Source organism: Callospermophilus lateralis, chromosome 7, assembly GCF_048772815.1.
Source record: "Callospermophilus lateralis isolate mCalLat2 chromosome 7, mCalLat2.hap1, whole genome shotgun sequence".
Lineage (NCBI taxonomy): Eukaryota > Metazoa > Chordata > Mammalia > Rodentia > Sciuridae > Callospermophilus > Callospermophilus lateralis.
In genome coordinates this window covers 116,665,742-116,680,173 of record NC_135311.1, presented here as the reverse complement: position 1 = coordinate 116,680,173, position 14,432 = coordinate 116,665,742, and the positions used below count along the sequence as shown (strand labels likewise).

At 42.2% G+C, this 14,432-nt stretch overlaps 1 protein-coding gene across 1 annotated transcript; it reads right to left on the bottom strand.

Annotated features, from left to right (window-relative positions):
* Nucleotides 1-5,230: 5,230 nt before the first annotated feature.
* On the bottom strand, nucleotides 5,231-14,089 carry Airim (AFG2 interacting ribosome maturation factor). The gene is made up of 5 exons (XM_076862943.2): nucleotides 14,017-14,089; nucleotides 13,342-13,622; nucleotides 8,973-9,180; nucleotides 6,836-6,953; nucleotides 5,231-6,679 (listed from the first exon to the last, which is right to left on the bottom strand). Exons 2-5 carry the CDS (start codon nucleotides 13,614-13,616, stop codon nucleotides 6,642-6,644), a joined length of 639 nt encoding a protein of 212 aa, XP_076719058.1. The 5' UTR covers nucleotides 13,617-13,622; nucleotides 14,017-14,089; the 3' UTR covers nucleotides 5,231-6,641.
* Between the last annotated feature and the right edge of the window lie 343 nt (nucleotides 14,090-14,432).

The following is a 14,432-nucleotide window of genomic DNA, read 5'->3' as shown; positions in this document are numbered from 1 at the left end:
GTTCCTTTAATTTATGGAACTGACAACCAAGGGTAGGGGCCTTTGGCAAGTACAAAGGGTGATGGCCAAGAAAAGAATCAAAGTAACAATAATGGGCTCTGTTGGCACTGTCCTCTAGGTCCCTGTCCTGGAGTTCGTGTGGCTGGGAAGCCTGATGTCTGTTTCAGCAGTGGGATCAAAACCAGCTTTCAGAGCAACGTGAGCCAGGGGTAATTTTTAGCACAGATGTAACTTTCTAGTTCCTTTTTCCTATCCCTCATTTTTCAGTTGCCTTTAAAGAGGCCGCAGAGAGCTGAAAAACAAATCCAAGTTTAAAGAGACAAGTGCAAAAATGCAAACTGGGCAAGGGGACAGAGCCGCCAGCTGGACAAAATGTGCCTGGAGAACAGCATCCTCTGCTTGGCAGGTGCCGGGGATTTATGGCAGAGTTTTGCAGACGTTTCATCACGTTACAAGCCAGCTCAGGAGACCCTCATAAAACTCTGCTTATATGAAAGAACAAACTAGCTGATAAAAGTCAGCTGCTGCCTATAAACGCACTGTGGGGATTGCAATTGAGTAGTGGATTTATTAGTCTGGGCTTTCTGTGCAAATTAAGAACCACTCTGCACGTTTCAATCAGCAGAAGAGCCGTAACAGGGATGAGCTGCTCCCTGCTCACAGGATGGTAGACGGCCCGTGCTGTCCCTGTCTCCATGACTTGATCTATAGACACCAGAGAGTCTTACTCGGGATCTAGTCTCACAGAAAAAGAATCAGGCACCCACTCTGTCCTCTGCACTACCTGCATGTCCCTAATGACAGCCCTTCTCAAAGTAGCATGCTTATCTACTCAGCCTCCAAAACCATGTTCTTTTGTATCACCAACGACCAGTTCCATGCTGCACATACAGAAGGCCTCAGAATGAATGAGTGTGGATGTGGCAGACATAGTTATTATTACTTCATTCTTTTTTCTTTTGGTACTGAGGATTGAACCCAGGGGTTCTTAACCACTGAGCTACACCCCCAGCCTTTTTTGTTTTTCATTTTTTAAAAATATTTATTCTTTTTTTAGTTGGACACAATATCTTTATTTATTTTTTATGTGGTGCTGAGGATCGAACCCAGGGCCTCGCATGTGCTAGGTGAGCGCTCTACCACTGAGCCACAACCCCAGCCCTTGTTTTTCATTTTGAGACAGGGTTTCACTAAGTTGCTTAGAGCCTTGCTAATTTACTGAGGCTGGTCTTGAACTTGAGATCCTCCTGTTTCAGCCTCCCAAGTGGCTGGGGTTACAGGCGTGCACCACCATGCCCAGCAATGCTAAGGTGTCTGCTGCAACTGGGGACTTGCTACATGTCCTGAGCAATGAGAGAAAGGTTTGAAGAAATGAGATAGTTATGAAGACTAGTTTCTTCCCAAGAAGGGCAACCTTTCCGGGCTATTCTACCCAATCATCCCTCTCTGCACTGACACTTTTTCTCAGGATTAAGGCTGTTTCTTAGTGACTCTGCAGTAGAAATGAGGGGTTCTTTGGTATGAATGTAGGTATCCAGCCCCTTCCCACACATATGGATCATGGTCCTTGGGGCTGGGGCTCCAATATGCCCCATCAGACACCAGTTTCAGAAAAATGGCTTTCTTTTGCACTATGTAGAAACCAAGAAGCCTTCCAGGAATGATGAGGAGGAGAGTGCCCAGAAGGACACTTAAGGACTGGCTCTCTTCTCCCAGGCCCTGGCATAAAGGGTAAGTCTCTGGCAGATAGCCCCAGGATTCACTCCAACCATCTTGGCTATGGGATCAGAAGGGAGAGTAACTGGCAAGGTTGCAGCTGCCCTGGACACTTCATGTGCCACTGCCAAGAAAGAGGGGGTAGCTCTGTGCTAGGGGAACCACATCCTGTGCAGAACTGTGTGTTCAGAAAGCGTAAGCAGGTGTTAGGTGTTTTTGCCTTTTGTGGCAGAAAGGGGACAATGTTCAGGGGAAAAGATTCTTTCATCAGAAGCAAACCCTAGTGAAAATTCTGACAATGTCATTGATAAGCTGTGGACACTTAGAAAACTATGTTCAATAAATTATGGAATACCCACACATCAGCAAAATGTATGTAAATCTGTTTTTTTTTTTTTTTTTAATGAAGCTGGGCACAGTGGTACACACCTATAATTCCATGACTCAGGAAGCTAAGGCAGGATGGCCAAGTTTAAGGTCAGCTTAGCAAGGCCCTGTCTCAAAATATAAATAAATAAATAAATGTGCTGGGGAACTGAGGTTGCAGCTCAGTAGTGGAGCACTTGCCTAGCATGTGTGAGGCACTGGGTTTGAATCTCAGCACCATATAAAAATAAATAAAGATATTGTGTCCATCTACAACTAAAAAATATTTTTTAAAAAAGTGCTAGGGGGCTGGGGATGTGGCTCAAGTGGTAGTGCGCTCGCCTGGCATGTGTGCGGCCTGGTTTCGATCCTCAGCACCACATACAAAGATGTTGTGTCTGCCAAAAACTAAATAAATAAATAAATATTAAAAAAAAATTCTCTATCTTAAAAAAAAAAAAAAAAATTCTAGGGATTTAGCTAAGTGGAAGAGCATTCCCATAATTGAAAAAAGAATTTTTAAAGGAAGCTATTGTATTCATATAGAACAAATTCCAAGATATAGTAAATTTTTTTAAAAAAGGTACAAAACTGGGCATACAGCACATTACTATTCATATAAAAATGAGGGAGAAAAACAAAAACATATTTGCTGTATTAGGTATCCACTACTTTGGAAAAAATTACCCCAGAACAGCAATTTAAGCATTCATTCTCAGTTTACATGGGTCAGGAATCCCAGCTCAGCTTAGCTGTGTCTTTGGCTCAGGTCCTTGGAAGAGTGTGGTCAAGCTGTCAGCTAGGGATGTGGACCCATCTAAAGGCTCAGCTTGGGGAGGGAGGATCTGCTTCCAGGATCCTTCCAGATTGCTGGTAGGCATCAGCCTCTCACCCCACGGGCAGCCTCACAGCATCCCAGTTGACTTCCTCAGGGTGAGTAATCAGAAAGATAGAGAGCACCAAGATGGAAGTCACAATCTTTTTTCATAACCCATTTTCAGAAGTGACATTCACCACTTTGTAGTATTCTATTCATTAGATGCAAATGTGCAAGCCAGCCCATGCCAAGGGGAAGAGAAGGGCACAAGGGCATGGATGCTAGAGGTAGGAGAGTTGGAGGGCATGGTAGGGGACACCCGTACCACACTTACACAGGATGCAATGGATACATTAAATATTGGCTGCCTCTAGGGCAGAGAATTGGGTAAATATGGGAGAATTCTCACTGAGTATGCTTTCATATCTTTATGATTTTATACAATGTGGATGTATCACTTATTCAAAAATACATCAAATTTGAATTTTAAAAGAACAATTTAAAAGTTGGCAATTTAGGGCTGGGGATGTGGCTCAAGCGTTAGAGTGCTCACCTGGCATGCGCAGGGCGCTGGGTTCGATCCTCAGCACCACATAAAAATAAAATAAAGACGTACCCCATCTGAATCAAATGTATGATATGTCAAGATCATTGAAATATTTTGAGCAACTAATAAAAAAATTTTTAAAGTAAAATAAAATAAAGATGTTGTGTCCACCAAAAACTAAAAAATAAATATTAAAATATTCTCTTTAAAAAAAAAAAGTCGGCATTTTAACAGAAGAAAAACGGAACAAAATTTGAAAACCATTATACTTAAATAATAGTTATTACTAACTACTGTAAACATTGTTTCTATTTAGTCTTTGCTTGTTTCAATGAAGCTTTAAAAGCTATACATACAAGACACAGTTTGTGTTGCTTAATATATATTCTAAAAATGCATCATTGTGTAATTGTGTGAACATCATAAAGTATATTTACACAAGCTAAAATAGACTAGAATGTCACTGATGCAATCTTTTCTTTAACTACTGAGCTACATCCTCCAGCCCTTTCTGTTATTTTTATTTTTTTGTGGTGCTAGAGATTGAACCCAGGACATTGTGCATGTGAGGCAAACACTTTACCAACTGAGCTATATCCCCAGCCCATTATGTTTTTATTTTGAGACAGGTTCTTGCTGAGTTGCTTAGGACCTCCCTAAATTGATGGGGCCAGCTACGAACTCATAATCCTCCTGCCTCATCCTCCTGAGATTGTAAGCATGCACCACTTGCCCAGAACTGATATAATCTTATGGAGCAACTCTCAATATGCAGTCCTTAATTGACTGAAACATCATATGGCACATGATTCTACATACGTGTACACATAACACACACAAACACATAACCCATGTGTAGAACAAAATACAGATTCCCCCCTTTTTTTTTTCCAGTGGGGTAGGTACTAGAGATTGAACCCAAGGGTGGTGTTCTACCACTGAGCTACATCCCCACCCCTTTTTATTTTTTGAGACAGGGTCTTGCTAAGTTGCCAAGGCTGGCCTTGTACTTGTAATCCTACTGCCTTAAACTCCCAAGTCACTAGGATTACAGTATGCTTCATCATGCCCAGTCAAAATACAAACTCTTGAGTCAGGATTCAAGATCCTTCAGCATTTGATTCCAGTCTGCTGTACAGACTTATTTTCTGCCATTCTTTCATCCTTCTGTGAACTCTAGTTACTTGCTATACTGAACTAATTACATCTGCCAATTCTAGGGGGTAAAAGCCATAGCCCAATGCCAGGCACACAGCAAACTTTCAATTAAAACTTAGCTTACATTCTTAATCAAAGGCTGCCTTTGCCTAAACTGTCCCATGTGGAATGTGCTGCACCCCTCTCCTAGCCCCAAGGAACATTCCTCTTAAGGCTAAATCAGATGTCACTGTCGCCATGAAGTAATCCCACAGCGGTTAGTCATCACCTCTATTCTCCCACAGCACTCTTTCTTTACCTCAACTATAACACTTTTGTTACAGTATTGCAATTTAAATCTACAACTGATCCCTGGATCATCAGTGACAATATTACCTGGGAATGCAGTAGAAATGCAGAATCTTGGGTCCTTCTAGATATTCAGGATGAGAATCTGAATTTTTAACAAGATACCAGTGACTTATCAAATGATAAAGTTTGAAAATCAGTGGTTTTAAATCTTTCCCTACTTGAACTGTAAGCCTTCCCAGGATGCTTTCGTTTCTGTCCCCCAAGCCCATCATAAGATTTGACACCCAAATGTCTTCTAAGTTTTATTTATAATAATTATGTATATGACAGATTTTTTTTTAATTCCTGGAGGAATAAAATACCATTTTATTAATACTAGTCATTTGGTAAGTGGACAAAGTACATTTCTATGTATTACTTCAATTTTTCTACAATCAGAATGTATTACCTTTACAGGTACAAAAACACAAAAGATTTAGAAAACTATGTAAAATGTAAGATGAAATGTAAAATTTATGATATAACATTCACAAAATGGTATATGATACATACAATGGTGTATAATTGTGCTGAGGTATATTTACATATATGAAAAGATGCCATGCTATATTGTTTTAAAAGACAACAATATATATTGATGGTATCATGTTTAAAAAAAAATGGTAAGTGGCCCCAAAAGGAACATAAACCAAAATGCCTTTGGTGGAGTTAATTTATTTATACCTTTTAAATTTTTCCTAGTTTTCTTACAATCTTTTCAAAAAGCATGGTAATAAAAAAAAAAAAAAAAACAGCCATTTTCATTTTGAAAAATATCTCTACTCTTTACTAAGTCCCTTTATGTCAGTCATGAGACTTCCACAGGCACACAATCACTGCACACATGAAGGCCAGGGCCCTCAGTCCCCACACTCCAGTCACCTGCCTGTCCTGGCACTCTTCCACCCCTGCAGCTACTCCAACTCAAACAAATGTGGCAAGTGTGATGCCACCTTTGGCCCAAAACACCCTGTCTTTTTGGAAGTCTCACTTTCCCCAGTTACTTTCTCTCAGATGCTAACAGCAACAGGAGATCTGCTCTCCGAGACAAAAGCAACCAGACAATTCATACTGCACCACCTCCCCCTGGTGGCAGGCTTTGGAAATGGAAATCACTTGATAAGGAACTACTGCAACCTGTCATCCTTCTCTCTTTTCTTCTTAGTTTATTTTTTAGGTGCTGGGGATTGAAGCCAGGGGTTCAAACATGCCAAATACAAGCTCTATTACTGAACCATACCCCCCAGTCATATCCTTTCTTCTTTAAATCATCAAAACCTCTTTTTCGTTCTTCAAGGTGTCAAGTATAGACACAAAGCCAGGATCCGATATCAGTCAGACTTAGTGCTTCAGATAATGCCACAGATGACTTCTGCCCTTTATCTCCTATCCTTTCCCTCCCTGCTGCTTGGTCCTTATGTTATAGACAGGTTTATCAGTACTGCCTTTCCTGCTTTCTATCTCCTCCACTGCCCTGAACCTCAGTAAGGGCAAGCAATGGCCCAGGAACCCTTGGCACGGTCTGGCATGGAGAAGCCCCAGAGACATTTACCATCAATCCTCTCAGGACCCAGTCCTTAGGTTTTAGGCATTGATATTTCAAACATGTCAGGTTGTTATGCTGATGTTTCTTTAGAAATATCACAGTGCAGCAATGTCCGTCTTCAACTGTGGTGCTTCTGGTCTCCACATAAACATGAAGTTTCCTTACTCTTCCAGGAAGAAGGAAACATTCAGTAGGATATCTGGAATAGGAAGAGGGAAAACTGGCATATCACCTCTCCAGAGAACATAAACACCAGATTTATAAAAATATAGAGCACAACAAGGGCATCTCTCTAATGTCTCCAAAGAGGCACAGGGAAGAGGAGAGGAAATAAGAAGGAATTAAAAATCAGTACCTTGTACAAGATCTTGGTGTTCATCTGCTGAAATTTGGTCCCAGGCCTTGGGCAATGCTTGGATACCTGCCAAGTCTCCCCACTGGATGGAGGAAAAGAGATACTTTCTCTTCAGATACTTTCCTGGAAGTTAAGGACTGCTCAAAAAGAAAAGGAATAATGCTGTAGTCGGGGAAAGGTACCTCATGAAAGCTTTGGAAACTATAAAGTGAATGTAGAGCCATTGTTACATTTCTCTGGGGGGAGGAGTGGGATTAGACTGTGCCACAATATTTTCTAATCAACTCTAATAATATGGCTTGATGACACCAGAAAACAAGAATCAAACACTGTCCCTGAAACCTAGACTATCTTTTGTGAGGACAAAAGCAGAAACTAAAAACAAGCAAAGTGACATAAAAGACAAACTCAGCAGAAGTTTGAAGGGGAAATACATCCACTTTAGAGGACCACAGGAACATTTTAGCTGGTAGGAAACACATAAGCAAAGGTATGGAGTGAAGAAGCGTGGAGTGCCTTCAGGGAACTGCGAACTTTCCAGCATGCCTGGCAGGTGAAGGGTACATAGCAGGAAAGGTGGGTTGAGTCAGAACACACAGACACCGAAGACCAAGGTAGGCATTCTGAACTTTATCCTACTAGCAGCAGAAGCTACTGACACATGCTGTATGAGCAACCTAATCAGAACTAGACTTCCTGAAGATACAAGGAAGTGAGCCAGCTTAGAGGAACAAAAGTCAGAGACAGAGAAGGCTGCCAAAAGGCTACATGTGATTAAGAATCCAAAAGAGAAACTATGGAAGTGGCAAAGGGAATAGAGAGAAAAAGAGTCACACATCACTTACTAATGGGGATATGTTTTGAGAAAGGCATTGTAAGTAATGTCGTCCTGTGCAAACATCCTGGAGTGCACTTACACAAACTAAGACAGTTCTGACATCACCACATGATACAATCCTATGGGACCTCTGTGGTATGTGATACCACTGCTGACCAAAATTTGTTATGTGCCACCTGACTGTAAAAGAAGCACCAGGGAAACAGAATTGAAGTGCCTGTGTAAAGAGTTTAGCACGTGCTAAGTACTCAGTAAAGTCTGCTCCTGCTGCTGTTGGCATCATTACTAAAACCATTAGCACCATCACTACTACTGCTGCAACTGAAAGAGAAAACAGAGGAAAAGATAAAAGACTATCCTAACACTTCCAGAGCAGGTGAATGGACAGCACTGAGTCTACAAATAAAAGAAAGGGGGTTGGATTTGAGGGCTAGATTGAAGAGTTCAACTTTGAGCTTCACTTTTTATTTTCTTGAACAATCCAGCTGGAGGCATCTACAGAAAACTGAGGCTCAAGACTAGCAACCACAATGAAAGCAGAAACTTAAGCCAGAGGGTGGATGTAGGGATCAGGTGAGAATGGAGACAAAACAGCCAGAACTTCAACTAACTCGTCTTCTCCTTCCACCCTTGCCCACCACCACCCCAACTCTTTCCTCGGAACAGTCAGCATGGTAACATTAAAAACATATATCTTTTCTTGTTACTTTTCTATTGAAAACCTAATAGCTCTCTGTTTCACTCAAAGTAAAAGCCAAAATCCTTTCAAAGACATTCACGGCCCTAAGAAGTCCAGCCCCCTCCTCAATCACCTCACCTCCCAGCAGACTCCCCTCATACCCTGCTCTAGCCACACTGGCCTCCTGGCTACTTCCTAAACATACAAGGCACACTCTCACCTCAGGCTTTTGCATTTGATGTTCCCTCTGCCTGGAATACTCTTCCCCCAAATATCTACACAGCTTCCTCCCTTGCCCTCTTCTGATCTTTGCTCAAATGTCCGTTTCTCATGATGCCTGCTCTGACCACCCTATTTAAAACCACAACCCACCATCATACTTCACATTCCCTGCTTTATGCTCCACAGCACTCATCATCATCTGAAATGCTCCTTGTTTTCCTTTTTTAATGTCTGTCTCCTAGTACCTACCGAAGTGACTGGCAGATAGTAGCCAGTTACAAATTACTTGAGAAATCATAATAAAGAGTAATCAAAGAGGAATCCATGTTCAAGAACCAAAGAGAGTGAATCCAAACTTGTGATTAGAAAATTAAAGAGACTTTGGAATATCTCTGAACACTTATCTGAAATGTATGCAAAGGATATGAAGTTCGATAATGTCTCTCAATATCTTGCAACCATTCCAACATGTCAGCCACAGAAGGGCTCTCAGCCGAAGGCTGCAGAACAGCATCAAGGCCGATCACGTCTGCATGTTGCTCATAGATCCGAAACACTTGCTCCACATGGCTGCTGACCGTGTCGCGCACCTTGAGGAAGGTGGCTCTGTGGAAGAGTCTCTGCATTAGGCAATACGAGAAATGTACGCAGCAAGCCTTCTCAATCCTGGCACTCTGACATTTTGAATTGGGTGATTCTGTTTTGTGGAGGGCCACCTCACACATGCAGATGTTTAACAGTACACTGGCCTTTACCCACCAGAGGACAGAAATAAAACACACTCTTACCATCTCCACCATGATAATAATGTCTCTAGACATTGCCAAATATCCCCTCACAGAAAAACTACCCCCAAATGAGAACATGAGCTAAGGCAATTGGTGACATTGCTTTGGAGGTACAGGTAGATCGAGAATTAAGAAATAACTTTATAATGGGGAGCTGAAGAAGTTATATTGCTCTCAAAGCTGTGGGATAAGCCCAGTTGCCAAAGAAAGTAAAGACTAAGGGACATTTCTGAGGTTAAGGATAGACTGAGGGTTAAGCTCAGAGGCAGAATGCTTACTTAGCATGTGTAAGGCCCTAGGTTTAATCCCCAGCACTACACTCCCGCCCCCCACAAAATAAATAACCTAAGGAGAGCAAATGCTTACTCACAGACTCAAGCCATGTACAAGAAAAGGGAATAAAGAGGGTACTGAAGCAACAAACCATTCCCATCTACATGCTCCCTAACCCTTTCTAGAAAATTCTTGAACAGTCAAGTGTGGGCTCAGGATGCACAGACTACTGTGGAAAGTTATTTATTCTCCCCCATGCATAAAAACAGCTTGTTTTGCTCACGATACAGAACTAGACTAGCACACAGAGCAAACACTTATTCAACAAATCAATGAGTGAATAAAATTATTTTAAAAACTAAACACAATAATGCATATAAAGTGCTTAGAGCAGTGCCTAGGTTATGGTAAATATTATTTCATCGGTGACCCCAAAGGATTCAGCCATCAAGACAAAGGCTACAACTTCCAAAAGTAGAAGGCATTTCCCAGCCTAGTACTGTGTCTTTCAAAAATATTTGACCCTTTATGAACAACCAGAAATATGAAAAATTGTGCTCTATATGTGTACTATGAATTGTAATGCATTCTGCTGTCATATATAATAAAAATTTAAAAAATGAAAAAAAAATGTTTGACCATGACTCACAATGAAAAAACAGAATAACAACCCAACACCCACACACAAATATGTAATCAGTTGAAGTAAAAAGTTCCCAAAACAATATTGATTCTCTCAAATGCTGTTTTTCACACTGTGAGATCTGATTACTTGTAGTCTGTGACTTGTAGAACAGAAGACAAAATATCAGAGTGTAATACTCATAGCATTGTGTTGTGGAATATTTCAGTTTATATGTATGCATGTGTTTATGTGGACCATGATACAAAACGTATTTCCCCCTATAGATCATGATCTAAAGGAAAACAAGTGCCTCTAGGAAAGCAGGCTCTCACGGGGAATTTTTTATACTTTTGTTTTTGTAGTGCTAAGGATTAAACCCCAGGCCTCATGCATGTTTTGTAAGCATTCTACCACTGAGCTATACACCATTTTTAAAAATTGAAAAACCAGCTGGGTATGGTGGCACGTCTGTAAATCCCAGTGGCTCAAGAGGCTGAGGCAGGAGGACTGTGAGTTCAAACCCAGCTTTAGCAACTCAGTGAGGCCCTAAGCAACTTAGCAAGACCCTGTCTTAAAATAAAAAATAAAAAGGGCTAGGGATATGGCTCAGTGGTTAAGCATCCCTGTGTTCAATCCCTGGTACCAAAACAAATAAATAAATAAAAAATAAATAAAAATAAAATTGAGAAACAAGCCATACTTTAAACTCATACAACTTAAGGGGCTGGGGATGTGGCTCAAGTGAGGCACGCACGCGTGAGGCACGCACGCGTGAGGCATTGGGTTCGATCCTCAGCACCACATAAAAATAAAGATACTGTGTCCACCTAAAACTAAAATAAAATTTTTTAAAGGCATACAACTTAAAATGAAACTACTTTCCATACTACAATGGTGTATACATGCCATTATCTATTTCTCTAAATCCAGTGAACATACAAAACCAACAGGAAAGCCAATGTTAAGTTATGGACTTTCAGGGATAATGACATGTCACTATAGATTCACTGATGGTAACAAATGTACCACATTGGTACAGGTAGGAGTGGAGTATATACATGTGTGGAGGCGAAGGCATTAGGGAATTCTCTACACTTCCCAACTTCACTCTGAACTTAAAACTGCTCTCAAAATTAAAGTTTATTAATTTTTAAAAATAAGTATACAATTAAGTACTTTTTCACATATTCACCAAATTGTGCAACCATCACTGTCACCTATTTCAGAACATTTTTATCATCCCCCAAAGAAATCCTGAATTCATTAGTAGTTATTCCTATTCACTCCTTCTTTTTGGCCCCAGGAAAGCACTGATCTACTTTTTACCTCTGTGGATTTGTCCATTCTGGATATTTCAGAGAAATAAAACCATACAATATGTTTTGTTTCTGATTTCTTTGATTTAGCAAAATGTTTTCAGGGCTCATCCATGTTGTAGCATGTATGGGTGCTTAATTCCTTTTTATGGCCAAGTAATATTTCAATGTGTGGCTCTATCATATTTTATTTGTTCATCTGATGAACATTTGGATTGATTCCACCTTTTGGCCGTTATGAATCACACTGGTTTTGTAGTGCTAAGGATTAAACCCCAGGCCTCAACTTCTCACCAAATTCCTCTCAATCCAGAAGCAAAAGACACATCTACAGATCATATGCTCAACAGAGCTAATTACCTCTCCAACTCCTCTCTCAGTCCCCTGCTCCAGCCCACTATTCTCTTTTCAACATTATTCATGTCCACATCTTGGCTCATTTTACACAAATTCATCCTGCAGGGTTTTGACATTACTTTCTCCCAGAGGCTTCCCCCCTCCTCACTGCACTCCTCACTATCTTAGAACACCACAACATCTCTTCTACTCAAGGCTGCTTCCCTGTTGTCTTCATGGCACTTGTTGTGCCTGGCATCCCACAGGTGCTTAATAAATGTTATTTTGTAGAAGCCAAAAGAATACAATGTACTTTGTACAAATAACAGTTTCCTATTCATGTATGGTACCGACACTATACACTAGAACTTTTTTTTGTTTGGGGTCAAAGAAAGGCCACATATGCCCTGTCTCCTATCTCTTCTCAATACAATAACCTATTGGTTACTGAGAGATAAAACAGTTAAAAGGTAAAAAACAGAGCTTTTAGACATGCTACTCCTGGGCACAGAGACACCATGCACAGCAAAACAAATGATAGTTAAGAGCTCTGGGGCTGGGGTTGTCGCTAAGTGCTAGAGCGCTTGCCTAGCATGTGTGAGGCACTGGTTTCAATCCTCAGCACCACATAAAAAAATAAATAAATAAATAAAGGTATAAAAAAATGGACTTAAAAGGCTGAGGCTATAGTTCAGGGGCAGAGTGCTTGCCTAGCATGTGTGAGGCACTGGGTTCGATCCAAAGCACCACAAAAAATAAATAAATAAGATAGGCGCTGGGGTTGTGGCTCAGCAGTAAAGTGCCCACCTAGCAGGTACAAGGCCATGGGTTCAATACTCAGCACCACATAAAAATAAAATAAAATAAAGGTATTGTGTCCAACTACAACTAAAAAATAAATATTTTAGATATATATTTATTTTAAGATGGACTTAAAAAAAAAAAGTTCTGGCTTTTGTGTTTTTCAAAAGATGGGGGTTGGAATCCAGTCAACTATTTACTAGATGTGTGACCAAGGGCAACCTGCTTGAGTCTGTTTCATCACTTGCAAAAACTGGAATGAAGCGAGGTAAGTCACAGAGGTATTAAAGGACTTTATGGGTAATGTATGCAAAACCTTCAGTTCTGGCACCTGCTAAGCTTAAAGCCCAGTTCCTTGTTGCCTTTACCAAAGACAACTATAGAGAAGGGCTAATAAGCCTTCTCCACTTCTTTTCCTTTGTGCTTTTGTAGCTTCTACATGCCTGGCTTCTGACAAGGGAAATGCCAGAAAGTGGCTTTTTGACAGTGGTCCCTTCGCAACAGAAGGAAGGGCCGAAACACCTTCAAATGCCATGCTCCCGAGTAAAAACACTCTTCTGATCCACCCAAGCTACTTGAAAGCACCCAGTTTAAAGATCCTTCTAAACAGCACCGAGGAAATCCTTACAGCCTCTCCCCTAGCTTGTCCAGGACCACGTCCCCAGCCGCCAGCTGCTTGCGCCTCAGTCGCTCCTGTAAATCCGGGAAGGCCCGGAGCGCCGGCACATCTTGGAACCGCACGCTTTGCGCGGCCTGCAACTGCTCTGCCAGGTTGCTGAGGGAGGCCAGGAGCGGCGAGCAGTCCCGCAGGGTGCTCTCCCACAGGCCCTGCTGCTCCTCCACCACCGGGAAGCACTTCTTCAGGGCCTCCTGCACAGCAAGTAAAGGCCGGTCTTGAGCCATCTTCTTCTGTTGGGGAAACAAACAAAAGCCAAAAAAAAAAAAAAGGGTCAGGGCGCCAAGTCAGGAGACGAGGTGCTGGGTCCCGGGTGGGAGCTACTTCCTGCCCCGCGGTCGGCCCGGCTCTCGGCCTCCGAGTCCCTCAGGACAGGAGCTCCTGCCCCAGGCGTCCTCTCGCCTTCGGAAGCTGCTCCGTGAAGGACCCTTGCTTCCCCCGCTCAGGCAGGTGTCCTAGTTACTCCTCGGAATAGGGCAGTCTCCTGCTTCAGACTGAGGATTCCCGGAGCCCAAGACCTGTCTCCCCTCGAGACTCGTGCTCCTGGAGCCGGAATCTTGTCTTCTCTCTTTGAAATTGCCTTTCTTGTTCCCTAACCCCGCCAGATATTGAAGCGTGAGAACCCACCCGGAAAGCACCGCGGCTCGCACTTTCTGCGCACGCTCAGAAGTGACCGCCCCCCCCCCAACCCCGATGACTACGGAGTCGTGAAAAGATGCCGTAAAGCCGCAATGACTTCTGGGCAATGAAGTCCTGCCTGTGGATTGGCTATCTGATGGAGGAGCTTCCTTGTGGTTGGGTGTTCTGAGACCATCCTTAATAGGGCCACTTCTCATTCGTCAGCCGCAGGCAGTTGAGTTTGAATTGGGTGGCGGTTAGCTAGAGAGCCTCTCCCTCTCAGCTGGAGCAGCGAGCTTTTTCTCGGCCCTAGCTTCCTGACCCGTAGGTACGTGTCTCGCGATCTCTTTAGGCCTAGACCCCGAAGGACGATTCCCAGCCGTCGTCTCCACCCCTTATTTTCCCTCCCCTGTCTCTGCCGCTGA

What these genes read in the sequence shown, in the direction of transcription:
- Airim (XM_076862943.2), bottom strand. Translation starts at nt 13,616, where the DNA reads ATGGCTCAAGACCGGCCTTTACTTGCTGTGCAGGAGGCCCTGAAGAAG. An exon ending in GACAAGCTAGGGGAGAGGCT is followed by an intron (nt 9,181 to 13,341) that starts GTAAGGATTTCC and finishes ACTCTTCCACAG; the next exon opens with AGCCACCTTCCTCAAGGTGC. An exon ending in TGCATACATTTCAGATAAGT is followed by an intron (nt 6,954 to 8,972) that starts GTTCAGAGATAT and finishes CTTCCAGGAAAG; the next exon opens with TATCTGAAGAGAAAGTATCT.